The 23840-nt window shown below is 54.7% G+C and overlaps 1 protein-coding gene across 1 annotated transcript; it reads right to left on the reverse strand.

Annotated features, from left to right (window-relative positions):
• Nucleotides 1-3141: 3141 nt before the first annotated feature.
• Nucleotides 3142-23415, reverse strand: PMP22 (peripheral myelin protein 22). Its single transcript, XM_017837888.1, has 5 exons — nucleotides 23374-23415; nucleotides 22251-22351; nucleotides 21024-21114; nucleotides 9908-10048; nucleotides 3142-4774 (listed from the first exon to the last, which is right to left on the reverse strand). The coding sequence occupies exons 2-5, from the start codon at nucleotides 22326-22328 to the stop codon at nucleotides 4608-4610; spliced, it is 477 nt and encodes a 158-aa protein (XP_017693377.1). The 5' UTR covers nucleotides 22329-22351; nucleotides 23374-23415; the 3' UTR covers nucleotides 3142-4607.
• Between the last annotated feature and the right edge of the window lie 425 nt (nucleotides 23416-23840).

The following is a 23840-nucleotide window of genomic DNA, read 5'->3' on the forward strand; positions in this document are numbered from 1 at the left end:
TTCCTGGGGGGGGATTTAGGGTATGGGTACTACGGCCACTTGATGCAATGAGAACCAGACCGAGGCCTGGGATGTTCAGGAAAGGCTTTTTGCCAAGGAGGGGAGCCCACCCCTAGCAGCAGGCAGGACTAAAGACCTCTGGAGCTCCCTCTGGTTTTTAAATTAATGTCATTAATTATAATTTAATTAATTATATTTTTATTAATTATAATTTTATTAATTATAATTTCTATTAATTATAATTTATTATTTATTTACATTTTTAGCCACTGTTCCCAGTGGCCAGTAAGGGATACCTCGGGAGAGGGACAGCCCTCCACTGCTAATGAGGGCTGGGAGCTGCATCCCATCTGCCATGTGGCCACAGGAACAGCAGCCTATGGAGACAGCCTGGGAGAGCTGGGGTTGTTCAGCCTGGAGAAGTCTCCAGGGTGACTTTAAAGCCCCTTTTAGTGCCTAAAGGGGCTCCAAGAAAGCTGGAGAGGGACTTTGGACAAGGAACAGAATGACAGGACACGAAGGAATGGCTTCAAGCTGGCAGAGGATAGATTGGATACCAGGAAGAAATTCTTGGCTGTGAGGGTGGGGAGACCCTGGCACAGGTTGTCCAGAGAAGCTGTGGCTGCCCCTGGATCCCTGGAAGTGTCCAAGGCCAGGTTGGACGGGGCTTGGAGCAACCTGGGCTGGTGGAAGGTGTCCCTGCCCATGGCAGGAGGTGGAACCAGAGAAGCTTAAAGGTCCCTCCGACCCAAACCATTCCGTGATTCCAGGATGCTGTGACAGGGATGTGACGACAATCCCAGGGACATCCCACCCTGTTGTGGCCCTGGCCGTGCCCCTCGGAGGGGCTGGGGCGGCTCTCGGGGGGCTCGGGCGGGGGGTCCCCGCAGGGTCCGTCCCGGTCCCGCAGTTCCCGCAGCAGCCACCGGGCGGTGCCCGCGCCCCGCCAGCGGAGCGGACCCGGGTCCCGCCCCACCCCCGGCACCGGGGACAGCCGGGATGGGGGAATTAGGACAAAAAAAAACGTCAAAAGAGGCCCGTCGGAGGCCAAAGCAACCGTGGTGGAAGGTCTCGCCCAGCAGCTCCTGTCTCCGCTGGCCATCAGGCTGTGGGACGTGTTTGCAGCCACGGTGGAGAGCCAGGGAAACAGGGTTCAGTGTCATCCCACCCAGCTGTCAGACCAAAGGAGACAGTTTCATAGAATTACGGAATCATAGAATCTCTTGAGCTGAAAGGGACCCACAAGGATCATCCAGTCCAACTCCTGGTCCTGCACAGACACCCCAGCAATCCCACCCTGTCCCTGAGAACATTGTCCAAACCCTCCCTGAGCTCTGGCAGCCTTGGGGCTGTGCCCACTGCCTTGGGGAGCCTGGTCAGTGCCCAACCAGCCTCTGGGGGAAGAACCTTTCCCTAATATCCAACCTAAACCTCCCCTGGCACAGCTCCATGCCAGTTTGGTTTGGGGGGACATGAAGGGGATGTCAGCTCTGCTTCAAATCAGAGGCAGTTCCCCTTCAGACCTTTCCAAAAGGGATTCCACCCTTCACACTGTTTCCACTTTGGAAAGTCACCATGTTCCACGTTCTTCCAAAAATGCATCCCTGAAATGAAGCAACTGTGCAACCCCAAGGTTTTAACTGATGCCACTCACTTGTTTACACTGTGAGTGGCCAAAGAGCAGAGGCAAAACCGAAGCACTCACCTGTTTTGTGCCTTCTGAGATGTTGATGCAAAGTGAGGAAGAGCATCTTTAATTTCTCCACAGGAAGAGGAGAAAAAACACCTGTGTTCCTGCCTGCTCCTCAGAAGGGAAATATTTGTCCCCTTTGCCAGGTGCTGAACCCGACAGGACCCAGGATGACCCCGAGTTCCAGCACTGCAGCTCACGGGGGCTCAGATGCTGCTTCAACAAGAGAAATCCCCCCCAGGCTTCATCAGAGCTCAGCAAAATGAGCACAAAGGGAAATGCACTGTGAGGGGGGAGACCCTGGCACAGGTTGCCCAGAGAAGCTGTGGCTGCCCCTGGATCCCTGGAAGTGTCCAAGGCCAGGTTGGACAGGGCTTGGAGCAACCTGGGCTAGTGGAAGGTGTCCCTGCCCATGGCAGGGGGTGGAACTAGAGAAGCTTAAAGGTCCCTCCGACCCAAACCAGTCTGTGATTCTTTGGTGTCCCTGCCCATGGCAGAGGGTTAGAAAAGATGGTCTTTAAGGTCCCTTTCAACACAAACCATCTGTGACTCCATGAAATACCCCCAGCTGTTAGACCACCACCAGGAGCCCTGGCCATCAGGGGTCACATCGTGCTGCCCAGGCCCTGGCACAGGGGATTCCACACAGCTCCTGCTCCTTTCCCTGGGGATGTGGCTGAGCTGAGGGCTTTGGGGCATGGCCTGATGTTAATAGCTGGCCTCAAGGGGCAGCCTAGCAAGAGCCATGGTGTCTCTGCCAGCAGCAGTTGCCACATCAGCTCGGGTGTTTAATGGCCAGGGGATGAGGCAGCGGAAGCGCGAGCGGTCCCGTGCCAGCCGTTCCTGCTGCACACACTGCACAGCGTGCTAATCCCCCCACGGCTGCACCCCCACCCGGGGAGGGGGGGTTGGCACTCAGGACTGAAAGGCTTCTGCTGTTTGTGCCAAGTGGCAGAGCCGGACAGATCCCCCCAGGCAGCTCATGCTGACCAGAACCATCCCACTGCCTTTGGGACGTTGGTGGTGGCCTTACTGGGGTATTCCAGTACCTGAAGGGGATCCAAGAGAGCGGGAGAAGGACTCTGGATAAGGGTATCTACTGATAGAACAAGGGAGAATGGGTTTAAACTGACAGGGTGTAGGTTTAGACTGGATATTGGGAAGAAATTCCTTACTCTGAGGGTGGTGAAGCCCTGGCACAGGTTGTCCAGAGCAGATGTGGCTGCCCCACCCCTAGAAGTGTCCAAGGCCAGGTTGGACAGGGCTTGGAGCAACCTGGTCTAGTGGAAGGTGTCCCAGCCCATGGAGATCATCACCACGAGATGATCTTTAAGGTCCCTCCAACCCAAACCATTCTGTGATTCCATGATTCCATGGGATGGCCATGGAAGCAGGCTGGTGGGGCACAGCCCACCTCTAACCCCTCAAAGACACCAAAAAGCAGAAGCACCTGAGTTATTCTGACTTTTATTTCATTGCTTCTTAGTCCACACAGTCGGTATAAAATCAGAAAAAGCAAAGCGGAAAAAAAAAAAAAAGTAGAACCCCAAAAAACCCCAAAATTAAACAAAAAACAACAGCAAGAGTGTCTGGAGTCCTCAGAGGCAGCCTGGGGTCTGTGCTGGTGCCTGTTCAATTCATGGCCAGACACTTTGCTGACACAGACAGAGGACAGACATCTCGCTCTGGCTCCGGGGAGCGACCGCTCCAGCCAGAGCTGTTTCTGTTCCTCTGGACCACGGAGGGGGAAAAAGGAACCTCGGTTATAAATGCTTTATTAAAAATAATAGTAAGAGCAAATCTAAGTACAAAAGCAGTTATAGCTCCATTATATTACACAGAATTATTCCTCGTTTCTAGCTCGGTTGTTTTACCTCAAGGTCGTTAACTGAATTTCCAGTGACTAAGGTTAACTGGCTTAGCGGGGCAAGGAATGGTAAATAGATAGCACCATTTCATACAATCTGGGGGTTCCTCTCGGGGATATGCCGGGTTGGATTCTTTCTCATGGGCAGTTTCGCTCCACGGCAAGGACAGAGCAGGTTTTCACGGGTGGGAGCAGCAGTTCCTGGTGGCTCAGCCTGGCACGGCTTGGCACGGCTTGGCACACACCCCAGCCCCAGCGGAGGATGGCCCGGGCTGGATTGCAACTCAGCCTAAGTGATTTAAAGCCCAAATTCCCAGCGGGTGTGGTGGCAAGGCAATGGGACTTAGGCACGTAAGTCATTTAGGCACTTGGGGCAATCAAAGCCTTTGCTCCGAAATCCTTCCAACCCTTTGGAAGCGTCTCCCGTCAGATCTGGACGTGCACTTTGGTTACCAGGATCACAGCATGTGAGCAGGGAGCAGCCCTCTGGCTGAGTAAACAGGCCTAACTCTGATTTACACCAGCCTGAGACCAGTCAGAGCCGGGGGGTTCTGACGGTTCAACAGGGGCTGGGAGAGGGGAGGAGAGTTCAGCTCAGGGAGGATTTTGCACGAGAGAAGAAAATCACTGCGCTCTTGTTACACTGTTAGGAGTTATAGTTCCTTAGGCACTTGCTTCAGGCTTTAAAACAGCGCATGGTCAACAAAAGCAAACAAGACTATGTACATATATGTAAAAAGTGTTATAAATAGGTTTTTTAAACCATAGATACTATATACATCTTCAATTAACAAGTAACCCTTTGAGTGTTTCCTTTTGGGGGGGGGGGGTCGGTTGGGGTCGGGTTTGGTGGGAAGGTTTATTCCTTCTCTTTTTTTGTTTTTTTTTTTTGGGGGGGGGGGGGGGGGTGGGTGATGGTTTGGTTGGTTTTTGTTTTTTTTTTTGGTTTTTGGTTAATTTTCTTTCCCGTTTTCTCGTCTATTTTCCCCCGCCTCCGTCTCCTCCGTGGACGTCACGAGTGCCCTTGTCACACCCCACCAGCGCCGGGCATCACTCGCGCTTCCGTAGGATGACGTAGATGATGCCGCTGGCCAGCGCCAGGGGGAAGGCCAACCACGCCAGGATGTAGGCGAAGCCGTAGGTGGTGTTTTCCGAGGCTTGGTGCCAGTCCGTGTGCCTCACTGTGAAGATGGCAGCGCCGCTCATCACGCACAGCCCTGCCGGGAGCAACACAGGGAAGGGGTCAGTGCTGCCTGAAATTTCTTACAAGGATCACAGAATCAACGGGTTCGGGAAAGACCCCCGAGATCATCCAGTCCAACCCTTGATCCAACCCCGCCGTGGTTCCCAGCCCATGGCACTGATGCCACATCCAGTTTATCCTTAAACACCTCCAGGGACGGTGACTGCACCCCCTCCCTGGGCAGCCCATTCCAATGGCTGATCACTCTCTCTGGAAAAAAGTTCGTCCTGATATCCAGCCTAAACCTCCCCTGGCACAGCTTGAGACCATAAGAAACCCCCAAAGACTCGATTTGTGAGGTTTAGAAAGCAACATTCCCTTCTATCACAAGAATCTAATTTCTTCCAAAGCGTGCATAACTGAGTTACAAAAACCTCTTGCTTTTATTTGGTTACCTAATTAACAATTCAAAGTATTACCTAATTAACAATTCAAAGCATTACATAACACTGCTACACCCACTTCCAAAACCATCCCTCCCACCACCCTCACCATGCCTCCCAAATCTGAGCTGGAAGTCCCAGAAGACCCCTCTCCTCATCTCTTCATCCTCCTCCTCATCTCCTTTGTCACACTGTCACACCTTCTGGAACAATTTCAAGGCTCCCGAGTAGCTCTGACTGCCTATCAGGTGTTAAGCCTCTTTCTCAGTACATTTTCACAGGTAAAAAAAAGTCTTTACCTCGTTCTGTTGAGGTTCTTAACAATGATAAACAGCATTTTAGGAATAGTGTACAAAGGTACTAACAAGCTAAGCTGGAAACTTATACAATATAGGTTTTATGACTATGCCATGCATGGACTATCCCCCACTGGAATGAGCCAGACAGGATGAGCCCCAACACCAGCATGGGAGGATGTTTATTGTTACCCCCTTGTATCCTGTCTCCTGGAAAACCGAGTATCTCCTGTCTCCTGACTTGGGGGGTGATGCTGTTGGCTCTACAGGTGAGAGAGGGTATCTCTGCCATGCTCAGCAAGCAAATCCAGAGCCCTGGAGCAGACAAAGCTGGAGCACTGCCTGGGCTCACCCATTCCTTGGGCAACCCCAGGTCCAGCTGCTGCTCCAGACCAGCCCCACTGCTCTGGGTGGCTTGTTTAAAACTCAGGCTGCAGCCTGACCCACCTTCCTGAGGTGCTGCAAGAGATCAGACATGAACTTGGGGTTTTTTTATGCAATAAAGTTTCTTTATCACCTGTCCAGGTAGTAAAGAACACAAAGAGCTGGGCCTCAGGGTGCTCTGGCCAAGCAGGGTCTGTGCCCTGTGATTTCCCCATCCTTCACGGCTGTGCCAGGAGCTCAGCTGGAAACCCCACTCCCTGCAAACCCCATTCCCTGAACACCTCACTCCCTGCAGACCCCATTCCCTGCAGACCCCATTCCCAGCAGACCTCATTCCCCGAAGATACCACTCCCTGAAAACCCCATTTCCTGAAAATCGCAGTCCTTTGAAACACTGTTTCCTGCAAACTCTGCTCCCAGCAAACCCCAATCCCTGCAAACCCCACTCCCTGAAAACCCCACATCCTAAAATCCCCACTCTCTGAAAACCCCATTCCCTTGAAAAACCTCCCTGAAAACCCTGTTCCTTGAAAACCTCAGTAAACAGTCCCTGAAAACCCCAGTACCTTCAAACCCTACTCCCGGAAAACCCTGTTCCCTGAAAGCCCCATTTCCCTAAAAATGCCATTCCCTTGAAAACCCGGTTCCCTAAAAACCCAATTCCCTGAAAACCCTGTTCCTTGAAAACCTCATTCCCTGAAAACCCTGTTCCTTGAAAACCCCACTCCCTGCAAACCCCACTCCCTGCAAACACTGTTCCCAGCAAACCCCACTCCCTGCAAGCCCCACCGTGCCCGTGGCTCGTCCCTCTTCCCCACTGCTGGCACCCACCCTGTCCAGCCAGGGGCCACTGTGGGTCCCCGTGTCCAGCCAGGCCCAGCCCTGGCAGGCAGAGTTGAAGCTTTGTTGCAAAGCCCCCGTGAGCGCTGGGCTCACACAAAGCCACCTCTATTCCTGCCCGAAAACAAGCCCTTTTAGTCAATCCCAGCAGTTCCATTATACAGTCGTGGGGCTGTTGTTGGAGCCGAGTTCCAAATCCCCTGCACGGACCTCAGGACCACCTACATTTAACCACCGTGATATTTGAGCTGCAATTCCACTTGACACTGCTCCTTTTGTTCTGGGAAAGTGCACAAGTGGGAATACGCTTCATTAAGGCGCTGCTGGAGCAGTTTCCATTCTCCCAGCACGGAGCCGACTCCCACTGCCCAGCCCATGCACAGAGAGCACAGCCATTGTCTGCCCGGCCTGTGGGACAGGGACGGGCGTGTGGCCACCCCAGTCACCTCCAGACAGCGAAAATACAGCAGCAATTGTCCCCAGGAGGAATTTGGCAGAATGGAGGCGATGGCTGGGACTGCACTTGTACAGCATCTGCACTGGTTTGGGCACGGAGAACGTACTGGGGAGTGAGGGACAGCTGGATCCAGCTGCCTGCACCAATGAAAGCAGTAATGCATCACCACTTTGGAGCGTGATTTTAAGAACGCTCTAGTCTTGCTTTGACAGGTCAGGAGGGCAAACATGTCCTGGGATCTGTTCCCACAGGTCTGTGTGTGCTGGCGCTGCCTCAGCCCTGCAGAGGAACCAGGCTGGGCACTGGTGCCAATTCCAGGTCGGCTCTCTAGACCCAGGGGTTTGCAAAAAGCTGTGGGATATGTGGCAGGCACAGCCCTCGAGGTTGAGCCCACCCTCTCCACCCCACAGCTCTAGGGTGGGAGGGATGGGAGAGAAGGGATAGAAGTGACGATGAGGCTGGAGAAGAATGGAAAAGTTGGGTCAAACCCCGAAAAGTCCAAACCAACGTCTCTCCCAGGCTGGAATGACACAGCTATGAGGAGTTACCCATGGATGTGATTGACCCAGCAAGGATGGAGGGGAGCTGTCAAGGGTCTTTTGTTGCCTTTTTGTCAGCTGCAAATCCCATCAGGGCAAATCCAAGTAGTCCTCATGATTCCAAGCAGCATGGAGAAGGTGCTGGTGATGATCCTGCCTGGCCACTGCACAACAGACCCCACTGGCTTCGTGCATCTCTTCTTGCCCTTCTCTCCACTCCTCACTGCCCCTGAGCTAAGTTGCAGTGGAAACCAGCCCCTGCCCTCCTCCTTGGCTCTCAGGGCACCACTACCAAGCTCTGCCACCCAATAGCACCCAGTGGTCCTGCCCCTGGCACCCACTGGTTCAGGTCCAGCACTGCTGTTTGCCAGGCTCCAAAGCTGGAGACCTTCAGCCTTGCCAGGCTGCAGCACCCTGGGAGGAGGTGCAGGGTGATGGAGGGCTTCAGGCAGAGCCTCCTCATCCCCTCCCAGAAGGAGGAAGGTCCTCTCCAGCTCTGCTGCAGCTGAGAACAAAGCACTCGGGTGGGTAAGACCCCATCCCTGGCAGATCTGCTGCAGGGCTCTGTGGTGCCAGGGCTTGGCAAGGCACGGATGAACACCTGCAAAGCCTGAAGGCCTCAGGAACTTCCTTCCTTGGCTTCAGACAGCGCTGGCTTTCCACAACAAGCTGCAAGGAGACCACATCAGGTTCGGCTCCTGTGACCAAGCTGTCTGTACCTCCAGGGGGATCTCCTGGCAGTGCTGGCACAGCTGTGCCCTGTTTCCTACCAACAACCCTGAAATTTAGGGTCACAAAGATCCCAGCTGTCCTGTGCCCCCTCCTCCAGCCCTGGAAGCTTCATGGGGATCAGGTCACACTTCTTCTGTCCTTCATACTGTCTGGGGATGGATTTGACCCACACCTCAGGCTCAACAAGGAAAGACACTGCATCCCTTTAGGACACCCAGCACAGCATGGACAGGAGGGCTGCAATCCCCATTTTCTCCTCCTCTGACAATGAGGATTCACCAGCAATCACTCAGGAGAGAGAAGCCTTCTGCTCCCAGGTCTATTAGACAGGCTCTCAGGCAGGTAATTGCATTATTAATGCCCATTTCCCTTCCTTGTCTCCATGGCTCTAATGGGTTTTCTACACATCCACCTTTCCAGAGATGCTGAACTGATCTGAACTCACCACCTGTATTATGGCCAAGCAGATGCACTTATCATAGATTTCATGCCAATAAAGGTTAGTTCTAAACTTCTTCAGGGTTTGTGAAGGCCAGGCACTTAGAGGATACTCAGAGACTTTGTCTATACCCAGTGGATGAGTTTTACCACTGACTTAGTGGGCTAGGGTGGCTTCTAATTTAACATCTAAAGCTCTAGGAAATGATTAATCTCCTTCCCAGACACCCTGTCATAATGCAGCCAGAACCTTGAAGCACAATTAAATTTTTCTAGCCTGAACACTTGAAAATCCTCTCCACTGGTTTCGTATGTGGAAACATAAACAGTCAGAGGCTTTACAGCATCTATATTTGGGAACTGCAACATAGGACATGAACTGTGGCTCGTTTCCAGCACCAAGTTCTTTAAGAGTTAAAAATAGTAGCTGACAGTTCCAAGTCAGCTGGCTCAGCCTGCAGCTCCAGCAGCTCTTTGGTGATGTGGAAAGCACCAGGCCCCCTCATGGCAAGTTTATAAATAATCACTGGGTCCTCTTTTGCCAAAACAGGATTGTCAGGACTTCCCCCACCCCACCAGCAGCTGTGGAAGCCTCACCCAGACCGGCACAGGTGTGTCCCAGAGCCAGCACAGCCACCCAGGACCCTCCATGTCCCACCCTGAGCCCTGAGGAGAGCAGGCAGAGCCCTCAGTCTGGCAGCCCCCATGACCTGCTTGCCCCCAGCTCTGCCCCCAGTGGGTCTGACACCTTGCTCCTCTAAAACCTCCCTGGCTGGGGCAGCAACCCTCTTGCACCTTCCATGGTGCAAGGGCAGAAGAGCCTGGATATGCCCTGACAGACGGAGCCCATCCCGGGCCATGTGGGACCTCAACACACCCAAATTATTCCACCCCTCTTCCCTTCACTGGACCGTGCAGGGACCAGGTCCATGGCCCTCCTGCCCCTGCACCCAGGACTGTGCTCATTCCCACACCACTCTCTGTGCCTGGCAGCCCCATCCCCAGCAGTGACAGCCCCATCCCTCAGCCCCCACTCACCAGCAAGGATCTGGAAGACTCCGGTGATGTAGAACCTGCCGCCCTTGGTGAGCGTGAACAGCTGGCAGAAGAACAGGAACAGGGACAGGACGCTGAAGATGACGGAGAGGATCATCATGGCTTGGACAGACTGCAGCCATTCTGGGGACAGACAGACAGATGGACACCTCAGTGTGGGAACTGCACATCACAGCCCACCACTGCGCCCGTGGCCCTGGCACCAGGTCCTGTGCCACCATCCCACCCCTGGACCCCACGGGGTTTGTTAACAGTGACAAACAGTGACAGACTGGATGAGACCACATCCAGTGCTGCACCAGCTGGTGAGGTTCTCAGCACTCAGCACGGACAGGATGCTCCCCAGGATTTAGGATGCCATGGGGTAAAATGAATTGCAGGGCCGGGCACTGCCTCGGGGAGCATTTCCCATTAAAGAGGAGCAGGGAGATCAGCCCTGACCTAAAGCCTGCAGAAGACAAAGCCTCTCCCCCAGCTCCATGCCAGGCCCTGGTTGTTCAGCTGTGCTACAAACACAAAGCCATGTGCAGCAAGCTGTGAGACACCGTGCTGGCCAAGCTCCGAGGGCAAATAAATACACAGGGAGTGAAAACACCCTCTGCCCTTGTGGAGTCAAACCTTTTGGAAGAGCCTTCCCCAGCTGCCAAATGCAGCTGCCTCCCAGAGCAGACCAGTTAAACCAGCCCCTGCATGACTCACTGCCCAGCTATTTCCAGGCTTAGTGGGTGTGTAACTCCCCACGCAAAAAAAAATACACATAAACAAGCAAAACGCGGCTCCATCCCATGAGCTGCTGCAGCCTGACAGAAAGAGGCAGCTCCTGAGGGCACTGGGATGGGACCACGCTCACAAATACCTCTGCCTTCCCCTTTCCTTAGTAAGTCTGAAACCAAAATGTGTATTTGCAGCCTTCCTGGAGAGGTCTCTGGGGATGCAACATCAATTAACTCACTGTGAAAACCAGCAGGACTCAGTTCGGGTAAACTGAGGCACAAACCACGCAGTGCAAGGCGGAAGAATCGTGCTTTGGGCTGGATCCTCAGGTGGGATGAGGGAGCACTGAAGCCTCAGGCTCAGTCCCATGTTCCTGCCAGTTTTACTCCCACCAACTTCAGTCCCCTGACTGCAAGAACCAGCTTTCTGCAGCAAATAGCTGAAATGTAGCAAAACTTGCAAGCAAAGCTGTGCTGTCACCTCTAACACCTGGAGCAGCAAATGAGGCCACTGGGACTGTCCAGGGCAGTGTCTGCTCCAGAGAACTGATCACTCCTCCCCATCAAGTCCCTGCAAGCTGCACTCAGGGAGGTGAGAGAGGAATTGGAACTGGAGAGCGAGGCACAGCCTTCAGCTGGGATGGCAATAATGCTCCGTGCCTGAGCCCTCCAACAAATCCATGCCTGTGGGGAACATCCTGTGCCACTCAGTCACGTCTGCTGTTTGACTTTGGACCAGCAATTCCGCCCCTTGCCTTTGCATCTTGCCTCAGGACGTTCGTGTAATGGAGCAAACTCAGTCCCTGGAACCACCCAGAGAGGCCCCTGCTCATCCCAGACAGCCTTTTCCTTCCCCTCCTTGACACGCTTCCCGTGCCAAACTACTCTGCAGCATCAACAAGCTGCTGCACTTCACTCACTCCAGGGCACTGGGTTCCCCCTGCACCAGCTGCTGCCATTCCTTAGGAAGGGGCAGCTACCACTGCTTCCAGGACAGCCCTGTGTGGTGGGATGTGCACACAAATATCCAATATATTTCATCTATCTCGTGCAGCCAGGCAGGGAAACCCCCTTGCCTCACCCCCACCTGCCCCTTCAGCTCTGGCCATGATCCACCTCTGGGAAACAGGGATGAGGCAGATCCAGCACCACCAAAAACCATCATATCAGAAGGGATCAGGGAAGTGGGTAGGTGGTGCAGCTGCTGAACTGCACAGAAAGACTCTCATCCCAGCTCTGGGAAGCTGAGCTTTCCTCTCACCCTTTCCCAAGCCCCGAAGCCACGTCCAGCCCCATGCACTGGCTGAGCCAAAGTCAAGCCCTGCAGTTTCATCCAGGACCCAGAAAGCCAAGTCTTTTGTGATTTCAAAGGCCACGGGATCCGGCCCGGAGAGGAGCCCTTTCTGCTCGGAGGTGGACGCTCCAGCTGCTGGTTATTTTCGGAGAAGTCTGTCTAGACGGAAAGCTGAGCTGAGCTGAGCTGCCCTTTAATTGCATCCGCCTCCCCGTGCCTGTTTTTTGGTTCTGAATGCAAATGATTTATGGGGGCTTTGCAAAATCCCGTTGTGATAAAGGGCTGTGCCAGAGGAATATAAAAGTGGGCACTGAGGGGGGAGCCCATCAGGGCCAGAGGGTTTCTGCAGCCAGAGAGCAGTGAGCCTGTGAGCAGGGAAACCAGGAGACAATTCCACAGACCAGAGCTCTGAACCCGCTCACATCCAGCCCTTTGCTGACTTTGATGGGCCTCCTTTGTGAGAACAAGGGGCAGCATCCCCAGCCCAGGACTCAGAGATCCACAGGCTGCTCTTCTCCTTTAACTCCAAGCCCAGCTTACCACAGACTTCAGCTGTATTAGGACAGCTAATTGCCTGTAATTCGTTTAAAATCAGCCTATAAGTGCAGATCGATTTTTACCTCCTCAGCCCCACATCCTTTTAACTCCTTTGCTGTCAGTGCTGTGTCCTGCCTGCAGCCCTTCCCAAACACAGAGTTTCCCGGAGGGAGGCTGGCCCCGGGAGCTGCCCCACGGGCTGTCAGCACTGTTTACTCCCAGCCCGTTATTTGTGGTTTCCCCTGGCCAGCAAGTCGGTTGTTCCATTTTTCTCCTGCATCTCTGCTGCTCTGTGTTTGTATCTTTGTTCTTCAGGAGGAGGAAGAAAAGGAAACAGCGTGGAAAGGACAGATAACACCCTGCATGCTGCTTCCGGAGAGGACCCATCGGGAGGGGCTTTAGAGCCCTTTCAGAGCAGTCAGAAACAAAGCAAGAAGTTTTTACAGAATAAATTCGAATTTTCCCCGAGGTTCTGCAAGCCCTGATGTGCCCACACCACTGCTGACAACAGCAGGGAAGAGACTTCACCCCTGGGATGCTGAAGAACACATTTCACTGCCCTGAAGTCCAACAGGAAAAAAAGAAACCCAGAGGAGAAACTGGAACCTAGAGCAGAAATTGCAGCTGAATCCCACAGAAATACAGCAGCAAACACAACCCCTTCCAGCAGAGCCCCAGCCCTGCTTGCAGGGAGGTTTTATACCCAGACAGGACTGACAGGGAGAAACATGCCCACGGCCTTAAAGGACAGGCATTGCCTCCCCAGGGTTTAATTCACACACTCCCCACCCTCTTTGGACCCAGCCAAGGAAAAAGAATAAAATGCAAACTGCAAAGACACTTATTTGAGCAATCACCTTATTCCATCACTGTAAAACATCATTAAATTAGTGCTGGGCTTTAAAAGCACCTGAGTGCTGGGACCTGCCACTGATGGGAATATTTTGCAGATAGATTTTCCCTTTGCAAACTGTGTATGCACTCTACACTTAAAAAGCAACCACTTCTGGGGAGGAAAACATCTATGAAGGAGGTAATTGTAGCAATTATAATATATACAAAGCTAGAGGGAGGGGAAATTCGTGATCAACAACTGCATGGTAAAACCTGCCCCTTCAATGCAGCAAACTAAATATCAGCAGGGTCAGGAACAGCACAAAGTTACCAGCCTGGTCTGCCAGGAAAAGCCATGTTTTCTGAGCAGAATTGCCAGAGCAGACTCCCAGGTTTCAAGGTCTGACCAAGAACCTGAACCCAGCTCACATCTTTGGCCTATAAAGTGGAGAGGTCGCATCAAAGCAGCGGGTTTGATATTGAAACACCCCTTAAGATGGCTGGAAAAGGCTGAGCTGAAGATGCAGAAATATCAGTTTAATTGCCTCATTCTTCTGGGGATGTACTTCAGACTGAGGCCCCTCAGCAACTCGCTGAAGCACTTCAGAAAGCCAAAAAGGCTCAGCCCCTGCAGTGCTGTTCCTGCACTGCCCAGACCCCTCCGCTGCCTCCCACACCCCAGAGCTCCAAGGGAACATCTCTCCTGTTGGGGAGAACAGCATCACAGTCCATCCAGCAGAGCCTCTGAGCTCTGCTCAGATTCCCTGGGATTTCCCAGGGAAATCCAGCTCCATGGCATTGCAACTTTATCCTGCTTTGGCCCCAGACTTCCCACAGGCACACAGTCAAACCCACCCCGGCTGGTGCTGCTGGATGTTCAAACCAGGAAAAGCAGGTTTTGCACCCAAAAGACCACAGGGTGCTGGACTGAGGCATTCCTGGAAATCCCACCAGAAAAGGGCTCCCAAGGTGTTTGTGAGGGCCGGGGATGAGCAGGTGGGAAATGCCAGTGCTGCAAGGAGGTAATGAATGAACACAGTGCTGTAATTCCTGCCCCTGAAGAGACCTCCTGGGTCTCCTCTGTAGCCCCTTCAGGAGATGAACCTCTCAAACCTCTGTTTTCTCCTCTCCTCCTCTTTTCCTCTTGGCTCTCCTCCCTTTGCCTTCTCCTTGGAGCTCCATCCAGGCAGTCCATGAGGCCAAGCTGTCCGTAGCTCTCCGGAGCTGCCACACTCAGACATCCCATCACACCATCAAAGCTCACGTCCCACAGGGGCAACCTCTGATGCAGCTGAGGCAGCAGAAAGCTCTGGCACCATGAAAAGCGCCTTCCAACAGCTCCACAAAGCCCAAGCCAGCTCCTCTCCAAGACCCTCGGCGTGGTGGCTCTGACTCCCTTTGGCTGGTGTGTGAGAGTGAGCTGAGGTGGCAGATCCATCACTCCAGGCTCAGATCCTCCAAAGGGCTTAGGTACCAGCTCCCAGGGATTTCAAGTCCAGGCACCAGGAGCAGGGATGGGCAGTGGTGGTGCCCTGACCCACAGGCACATTGTAGGGGGACACTCAGCCTGTGGCCTCAGGGACATCCAAGAGTCTCATCAAGGCCCAAAAAAATTGTTGGATTAAGGGTTTTCCAGCACTGCACTCTGCAGGGGACTCCCTCATTCGTTCTTCTGGTTTGACACTCATTGTTAGCCCACAGGTTACCTTTTTCCTCCCTTTCACTCCTCTTCCATGGCCAGAGCACAGATCCAGCAGGGAAGGTTGTCTGACCTCCCCTTACGCAGAAAAATGGGAGCCAAAGAGCTCTGGAGCAGCTCAGAAAAACACAGCACCAGTTCCCTACCTCTCTTTATCAGATGCTCTTTGTAAGAACAAACGACAATAAAAAATGGGTTTATGCAGAGGAAATCCCTTTCCTATCAAAGGCAACAAAGTTGTGGGAGAAACTGATCTGAAATACAAAATACTCTCCTGGAATAGGAGAGTTTTAGATGTTAGGAATAAATTCTTAACTCAGAGGGCTGTGAGGCCCTGGCACAGGTTGCCCAGAGAAGCTGTGGCTGCCCCTGGATGCCTGAAAGTGTCCAAGGTCAGGTTGAACGGGGCTTGGAGCAACCTGGGCTGGTGGAAGGTGTCCCTGCACATGGCAGGGCCTGGCACTGGATGAGCTTTACCAACCCAAACCATTCTGGGATTTTGTGAATGCCCTGCAGTTTATTTCAAACAACTAAGGGACAAGTGACTGTCACCCACAGCAGGCAGAGAGGGTTCAACCCTGCCCGTGTTAGGCCGGTGCCACCCATCATTAATGACAAAGTGGGTGTCCTGGACCCACTAAAAGCTGCCTCTTTGCTACTCTGCTGCCAACTGCAAAGAGCCTGAGGGACCAGATTTGTCCCCAAATCAAGATATCTCTACATGGGGTCCATAACTGGGTGGGACCAGCTGATGGCCAGGACCTGAAGTATAAAGGCTGTGCACTCTCACACAAACAAGCTATCCAGTATTCACTGTAGGCCTTCACTCCAACACATCCAGCACCTTTAAACAAGGGTAATTTCCTGCTGGTTGGTAATTTCGTTCCAGTTTGCAACTGCCCAGCAGAAGCAAAGCAAAAGGCAGCAGTAGCAGCAGCAGTGCTGTGGCCACAGGTGCACATCATGTGGGCAGATGGTCACTTTGGCTTTCAAGAAAAAGCTGAAATCATTGTTTAAATCTTCATATCAATAAGTTTTTGAAGCTCTAACTTGCTGGGGTGACTGGACTCTCCCCTCCTGTGCTAGGAAGTGTCCCCTCACCGCTGACACGTTCTCCTGTTGGTGCAGTCTCAGCCTTCCCAGTGGGCTGGAGGGGAATTCCCCCCCCATCTCCTTGTGTTGAGATACTTTACACTCGCTATCAATAATGGAATTAGACATTGAGAAATAATTTTCCTCAGCACAAGGCTTCAATGAAGCCTTGCTACACCATTTTCAATCACAAAAAGGATTACAAGTTAAACAGCACCTCCATCTCTCCATCCCACCTTTCCCATGTCATGTGAGTCCAGCACTGCTGGAAGAAAGAGTTTGAAAGAATAAAGGCTGCAAACCACTCTGGGGGAGCTGACAGAGCAAAAGCAGCAGGTTCAGATGTTTCAGTTATGCATTTTAAAGCGGAGAAGCAGCAGCACAACTCCTCCTGGGAGCAGCAGATGGGTCAGGGTCCAGATGTTTCTGCCTCGTATCAGGGATGAAAAGCTTTCCTGCCTCCTCCAGCACAAAGAAAATGCATTTACAACACCAGCAGTGCTGCTTAGGGACCCATCTGCCAGGGGAAAGGGGCTCTGGAAGAGGTAGAGTCGGTGTGCAGAGGAGCAGGGCAATCCCTGGTGCGTGGCAGTGGCTGCCCCATCCATGGGAGGCCCAGGTGGTCCAGGGCAGATCTTTGCTCTGGGCAACCCACCTGGGCTTAGCTCGTGGCCATCACATCAGTAAATCAGTGGGTGCATCGCACAGCCCTCAGCACTCAGCAATCTTGTGGACTGGCAGCCCGTGCATTTCCCAAGGGTTTGGGTTTTCTTCTCCCTTCAAAAAAGCCAAAAAACACCAGCTTGCCTGTGAACAAGCCAGTCATGGGAAAGCCACAGAGCAGCAACAGGAAAAACTGTGCAAAGACAACAGGAAAAGTGTCTCCTGACATTACAGAAGGATGCAGGGATCTCCACGGATGCCCCCGTTGCTTCCCCACTTGCAGCGCTCCCACCAAAATCAGAAGAAGAGCAGAAAAAAAAAGGTCTTCTTGTCTGCACAAATAATTCAGTTGTGGAAAGAAAAGGCCATTTTTGGAGGGAAAAAAACTATCAAACTGTCTGGACACTTGGGGTGGAATCTACTTGAGAGCACTCGAGCAGCCCAGGCCCGGGCGCGTGCCCCGTGCCGGCAGCGGGACCGCGCAGCCGGGGCTGGCACAGGGCCCTGCCGACGCACAATCCTGGGATTCAGAGCCGAATTCCTGAGATAAGTCTTTTCCAGGAATGTCTGACAGCGCAAACGAAGCAAAGATTGCAACATTTTTTCCATAGTTTTCGGCCTCTCGGAAAAAAAAAAAAAGGCATTATCTGCCGAGCAAATGCAAAAATCAAAGCAACAAGCAGGCGGTTGTACTGGGAGAAGAAGTGGGCACCTGCCCTCAGCTCCCTCCCCAGGGGTGGCTCAGCCCTCACACAGGGTTTGAGCCCTTCCAAGGGGAATTTGGGAGGTGGGAGCTCAGCCTCCAGGGAGGCCAGGGCCACCCTGTACCCAAGGTCTGATGTCCCAGGAAGCCGTGGCCTGGCAGTGCTGCACTCAGCCCTTGGGTTGTTCTGCTGCCTGTTCCACCCCCATGGTGGGTTAGGGGCACAGTCCCAAACCTGCCTCAGTCTTAAACAAAAGCAAATCCCGCTGGCACTTGGTTTTACAAGCTCAGCTTCTTGTTGGCCATCCACAGGACAGGGGAGGCTCATCCGTGCTGAGAACAAGAGGGACATCACAGCACAACCAACCCCCAAAGCCCCCATCCATGACAGGACAGAGAAGGCTCATCTCTGCTGAGACCAAGAGGGACATCACAGCACAACCAACCCCCAAAGCCCCCATCCATGATGAACACAGGGGACCAAGCACTACCTAATTCCCCAAATTCCACCTGCACAACCAACTCTCAAAGCCCCCATCCATGACAGGACAGAGAAGGCTCATCCCTGCTGAGACCAAGAGGGACATCACAGCACAACCAACCCCCAAAGCCCTCATCCACGATGAGCAGAGGTGACCCAGCACTACTTAATTCCCAAACTCCACTTACTGAGTTCCACTGCTTTTGAAAAGGGAGGAAGGAATAACCCCACCACAGCAGCCACTGCGCTGGCCAGAAGAAAAACTGCCTCTGTGTAAAGAGTAAGTTCTGCCAAAATTCCCAAACCAGGATTCCTTGCTCTTAGCCCTGAGCAGACCTTGGCACTCCAGGATTAACCATTAAGTACAAGCCTTGGCACCAGGGAAAGGAATTCTTAGGCCTGTCTGCATCCCCCTGCAGCACAGCCCATGTCCTGAGAGGGATGGAACCGAGGATGGTTTGTGGTATTTGACAGGGGATCATCCCAATTTTTGAAAGTAAGCATATTCCTAGGAAAGAGCATATGAGGAGCATAAGGATAAGGCAGGAGACAAGTGTGAGCCTCAGAGGTGGCTCTGCCCCAGCATCCTTGCCCTGTGTTGCTACTGCTCCAAATAGGACAGCAGCTCCCCTGGTAGCAGTGGGAGCAAGGGATGGACAGCAGGGAGGGAGGGAGCAGGACCTGCTGGAAAGGATATGTGGCATTTTTTGTCTGTTTCTACAAACAGATCTTAAAAGCCTTATGCAAGCCCAGGAAAAATCCTTTTGTGTTCCTAGAGCAGCAGTGAGCTCGGGATCCTGCCTCCAGGGCCTCACAAGGTGAAGGTCCTCAGCTGCATTGCTCCCACACTCCTGCCCCAGGGTGGATGGGGCGCAAGCTTTTGTTGAAGCAAAACCCCCTTCTCGTGATGCCAGAGCAGAACCTTTGGATAAATAAGAGGTGTCAGAGGGCTGTTGAAGCCTTGGGCATGATGCACTTCTGCTCAATGAGCAGCTCACTGGGGCACCTTATCATAGAATCACACAATCACAAAATCATGGTTTGGGGTGGAAGGGACCTTAAAGACCATCCCATTCCAACCCACCTGCCATGGGCAGGGACACCTTCCATAGGTAAAGTCTATCACTCCAACTCAGATGCTCGACTGCGTTTGTAACAGGGTCATCTTGACTACAGTCCCTTTAATGATAAAAAATCATCACTGCAAAGGGTTCACAGGGAAGCCCAAATTTAAGTGGCTCAGTCATAGAATCATAGAACATGCTGGGCTGGGAGGGACCCATCAGGATCATCCAGTCCAACTCAGCATAGACTCCAAACACGCAGCAGGACAGTCAGGCGTGGAGGAAACCAGCCAACTGCATTTTGGACAAGCCCCTCTCCACACTGACAGCTCCAACACACAAACATCCTGTAAACATCCAGAAAAAGCCACGCAGGCTTGAAAAGCAAAAAGATTTGGGGAGGCTTTAGAGCCCTCGGCTCCGGGACTCCTGGGGGCAGTCGCTGCCTTTCATTGCAAAGCACAAGCTCAGCAGTTCGGGAGCTCGCATGACTGGCCCTGCACAGGCTGCCTACGCTGCAGATGGCCAGCACCAGCCAACTGCTGATGAAGGACACGGCTCCAGAAGGCTCCTCGCCTGGGATGCAATCCAGCCGCTTCCCGGCCGTCCCGGACACCACCAGGCGTCAGCAGAGACCAGCGGTGGGAGCTCCACTCCCACCGACACCAGAGCCTGGGCCCGAGCAGGGACACACTGTGGCTTTCAGCCCGGGGAAGGCAAAGGGAAGACATCAGCACCCACCTTCCCGCGTGGGGTAACGCGAATGTTTTGCTCGCAGCATTAGGGGGAGCAAAATCCCCAATCTCCAAAACCCCTCTGACAGTCTTCCATCGCTCCAAGACCCTCTGGAAGCATTTAGAGCTCTCAGTGTGACTGTTCCCTCCTCGCTAAGGCCACAGGGCATCACTTTGCTCCTACATCGGGTCTGTTTTCCGGCATGAAGTGCCTGTGCTCCCAGTGGCAGCGCTGGGATTCACAGCTGCTTGCACTGGAGGTTGCACTGGGACAATCTGTTTCCACAGGAAAGCAAAAAACCAGGCTAACAAAACAAGTGCTGGCCACAGCAGCACTGGCATTAGCTCTGTCTTCTGGGCAAACTGAGGCACGGGCTTCCCTGACCCCCTCAGCACGGATTTCGTGCTACTGGTACCATAAATCGCCCTGGAAACTCTGTGTCATGGTGTCTCCTCCCCTGCTGACCTCAGCAAACAGCTTGCTAGGTGATGTCACCCAGTGTGACATCAGCCTTCACCCAGCTTGGTCCAGAGGTGGCTGTTCAGCCCCCCAGATGTGGGGGTGCCACGGGAACCCTCTCAGCAGCGGGATGAAGAAGGACTCGAGCGCTCAGCACATCCCACAGCAAACCACAGGGCAAGGGTTGTGCCCAAAAACTCAGCCCATCACAGCAGGAAAGCACAGGGCAGCTTCCTGGGTAGGGATGGGGTATCCTCTGGAAACAGGCTGTCCTTGGAGCACCGTGTGCATCTTTAAAACCCCCTCACACCGGAGCAAGAGGGAGGAGTGCCCAAAACAGCCCCTCTGCTCCCAGCAGGGCAACAGAGCAAGCCCTGCTCCAAGGACCACCTCGTGTTCGTGTATCCAACTGGAAAAATGGGCTCGTAACAGGAGAGCCCTCAAAAGGGCTCGAGCAAGTCACCTGCACTGTGGCTGAGTGTGCCAACACCCTGCCACGGTCCTGCCAGGAGCCTGAGGGCACAGGGCAGGGCGATGGGCATCGAGTCTGGTTTCCTTGCTAAGCCCCATCACAGCTTCAAGGACTCGTAAGGGTGGGGGGAGCAATCCCCACTTTGTGGCCCTCCAGGACCACAGCAGAGCCATTCCCCTCCGTGGGGGGACAGAGCAGAGGAGGCAAGGGGATGGGGTGGGAGGGAACAACTTCAGGGACGCAGGGAAAACCAAGAAGGAATCGCAAATAACCCTCACAGGCAATCCCCCCTTTAATTCTATGAGTCCCAGGAGGAGAATAAAAGCCAGGGGCAGCAACAGGGAGCACTCACCATTGTTGGATGATGCCAGGCAGTGGAAGATGGTTCCAGAGGTGCAGTTCTGCCAGAGGTCTGCCGTGTGCTCGCCGTTCACCAGCCATTGCTGCGAGAGAGACACAGCCCGGTGAGCAGGGCCCTGGGGGCAGCAGGACGCCCTGTCCCCCCCTCAAAGCTTCGGCCCCGAGCAGCCCCAGCACACCCCGGCACGTGTCTGCCCGGCCGGGAGCTCCCAGGCACACGCTTTCCTTTAGAGAGAGGTTTGGAAAGTAAATACTGATATTTGCTTTTAACTGCTTTCGCCTCAACGGCAGAAAAACAGAAGCTCTTTATGCTCTTTAAACACGGAGCGAGTCCCGAGGGGATGCGCATTTCCCTCCTCCCGACCGGGATATTTGAATGCTTCCACGTGATTCCTAACGACTCGGAAGATTTTTGTAACGTCTTCCACTGCTATTACCACAAAAAAAAAAAAAAAAAAAAAAAAAAAAAAAAAGAGAGAGAGAGAGAGAAATACGCGAAGAAGCCCCTGGTGAAGCAACCTTGCGAGTCACCAGCTCCACAGAACGGCTGCCTTAAAACCAAGTCAAACTTTTTCCCGAGCAGCTGACGTGTTCACTGGGCTCCAGCCCGAGGACAGTGCTGGGAAGGCTCTGTGCCGCATCCAGCCCTCAGTCTTCCCGCTCCTCGCAAAGTTTAAGCCTTGGAAATCACCAGCAGGAGCCCATCTGGGTTAGGAAACAGTCTGTGCCTAATTCACAGCCCCAGAGGAGCAGAGCTGGGGAGCAGAACTGCCGGTGCCGAGGAGCCAGTGCCCAAATCAGCCCCGTGCCAAGGGGCTTCGCTCAAACTGGCTGTACTGGTCCTGTGGGCTGGAGCCCATTAGCAGGTGGGGCTCCCTCATGAAAGGGGAGTGAAAGCAGCATCGAGGGGATTTTGGGTGCTCTGAGACTGCTCCCTGATATGGACCAACGCAGGGATGATGAGGAGATGGGCTTCAACACTGCTCTGTACTAACGTGGATGCCCTGAGCACCACACACAAACCCCCCCACCAGTTACACCTGACAGCACAAACTCCGAAATCCCCAAATCCCACTGTTAGTGAGACCAGCAAGCACCAAAAAGCGGCTAAAAGCCAGGCTGTAAAATAGGCCATAAATAAAAATACCACCTCCTGCTCTTGCCATGCCATGCCCCTGGCTCTCTGGCACGCCGGTGCCAGGGGAAAATCCGTACTTACACTGACGATGGTGGAGACGAAGAGCAGCACCAGCACGGTGACGTGGAGCACGATGATCCCCAGCAGCAACAGCAGCATCTTGGCGGCGGTGGAGGGCAGAACTGGAGGGGGACAGGGATGCTGCTGAGTGCGTGTGCGTGTCTCCGTGTGTGTGTCTGTCCGTCTGTCCGGGCCGGCCGGCCGGGGGCAGCAGAAGACGCTCCGCTCCGCCCCGCCGGCTCCGGGGCATCCTGCTGGGGCAGCGCCCGCCGCCCGGGCCCCCTCCCTCGGCCCCGCCGACGGACGGGGGTCCGAGCCCTCTGCCTGGACCCGCTCCCGATACCCCGGGGGTCCTCCGAGGCCTCGCCCCGAGCCGGATCCCCCAAGTCACCTCACCGAGGATCCCCAATCACCTCACCGAGGGGGCTCCCCCAGCCCCCCTCTCCAGGATCCCCAAGGGGACGGTTCCCTGAGAAGGCCCCCCCAGCCCCTCTCCCCCGAGGGGGGCTCCGATCCCTCTCCGCAAGGGGAATGTGCTCCTCGGCCCCCCCGCCCGCGGCGGGAAGGCTCGATGTCGGCGCATCTCACCCGAGGGGCTGCCCCGGCCCCACTCCGCGGGAAGGGGGGTGGTACCTTGCCCACCCACCCATGGGACCACCGGGGGTGATGCTGTCGGCCCCCTCCCCAGAGGAGGCTTTCTCGGACGACCCCCGTGGGGGTGGGGGGGAAGAGGGCGTCTACTTCGGCCCATTTCACCCCAGTGAGCTACCTCGGCCCGTCTCTCCGGGGGTGCCCTCGGCCAATCTCCCTTCGGCACCGCCAACAGAGGCTCTCCTGGACCCTTTCCAGGGGTGGGGGAGACTTTCCTCAGCTATGTACCCTTGGCACCGCCAACAGCGGCTCTCCTGGACCCCCTCCCGGGCTGAAGGAGGGAGCTCACCCCAGCCCACCTCCCTTCGGGACCCTCAGTGAGGAGCGGAGGGGGCTGCCCCGACCCTTCTCCCTAGAGGATCCCTGGACGGGGAAGGGGGGCTCCCGCAGTCTCTCTCCCAGGGTCTCCGCAGCCCCTCTCCCGCTCGGTGTGGCCGTTCCCGTCCCCTCCCCGGTCGCCCCCCGCCCATCGCGGGGCCCGCTCCGTACTCACGTCGCTGCGGAGCCGAGCGGGGCTGGGCGGCGGGCGCGGAGCGGGGCGCGGAGCGGAGCGGGCGGCGGCGCTGTCAAGTTTCCCCTTTAACCGGGGCCACCGCCCCGCTTGCGTCTGTGGGACGGGGAGGGCTCAGCCCTCCGCCCGCCGCCCGCCTATAAACGCGGCAGCGCCCCGGCCCCGGCCCCGCCGCTCCCCCCGGGAGCCGCTCAGCGCCCCGCTGCCTTCTCCGGGCTCCGCATCCCTTCCCCTGGGCTCCGCATCCCTTCCCCTGGGCTCCGCATCCCTTCCCCTGGGCTCCGCATCCCTTTCTCCGGGCTCCGCATCCCGGCCCCGAGCCGCTCCCTGCCCCGGGCACAGCGCGGCCGCTCCCGCCGGCCAGCGAGGAGATTTGACGGGGGGAACGAAGACCACCCTCTCTCCCCCACGATGGAACCCCCGGCAGCCCTGGAGGAGGGAAGAAGGAG

The sequence above is a fragment of the Lepidothrix coronata genome, unplaced genomic scaffold (genome assembly GCF_001604755.1).
Source record: "Lepidothrix coronata isolate B3197 unplaced genomic scaffold, Lepidothrix_coronata-1.0 Scaffold315, whole genome shotgun sequence".
Taxonomy (NCBI): domain Eukaryota; kingdom Metazoa; phylum Chordata; class Aves; order Passeriformes; family Pipridae; genus Lepidothrix; species Lepidothrix coronata.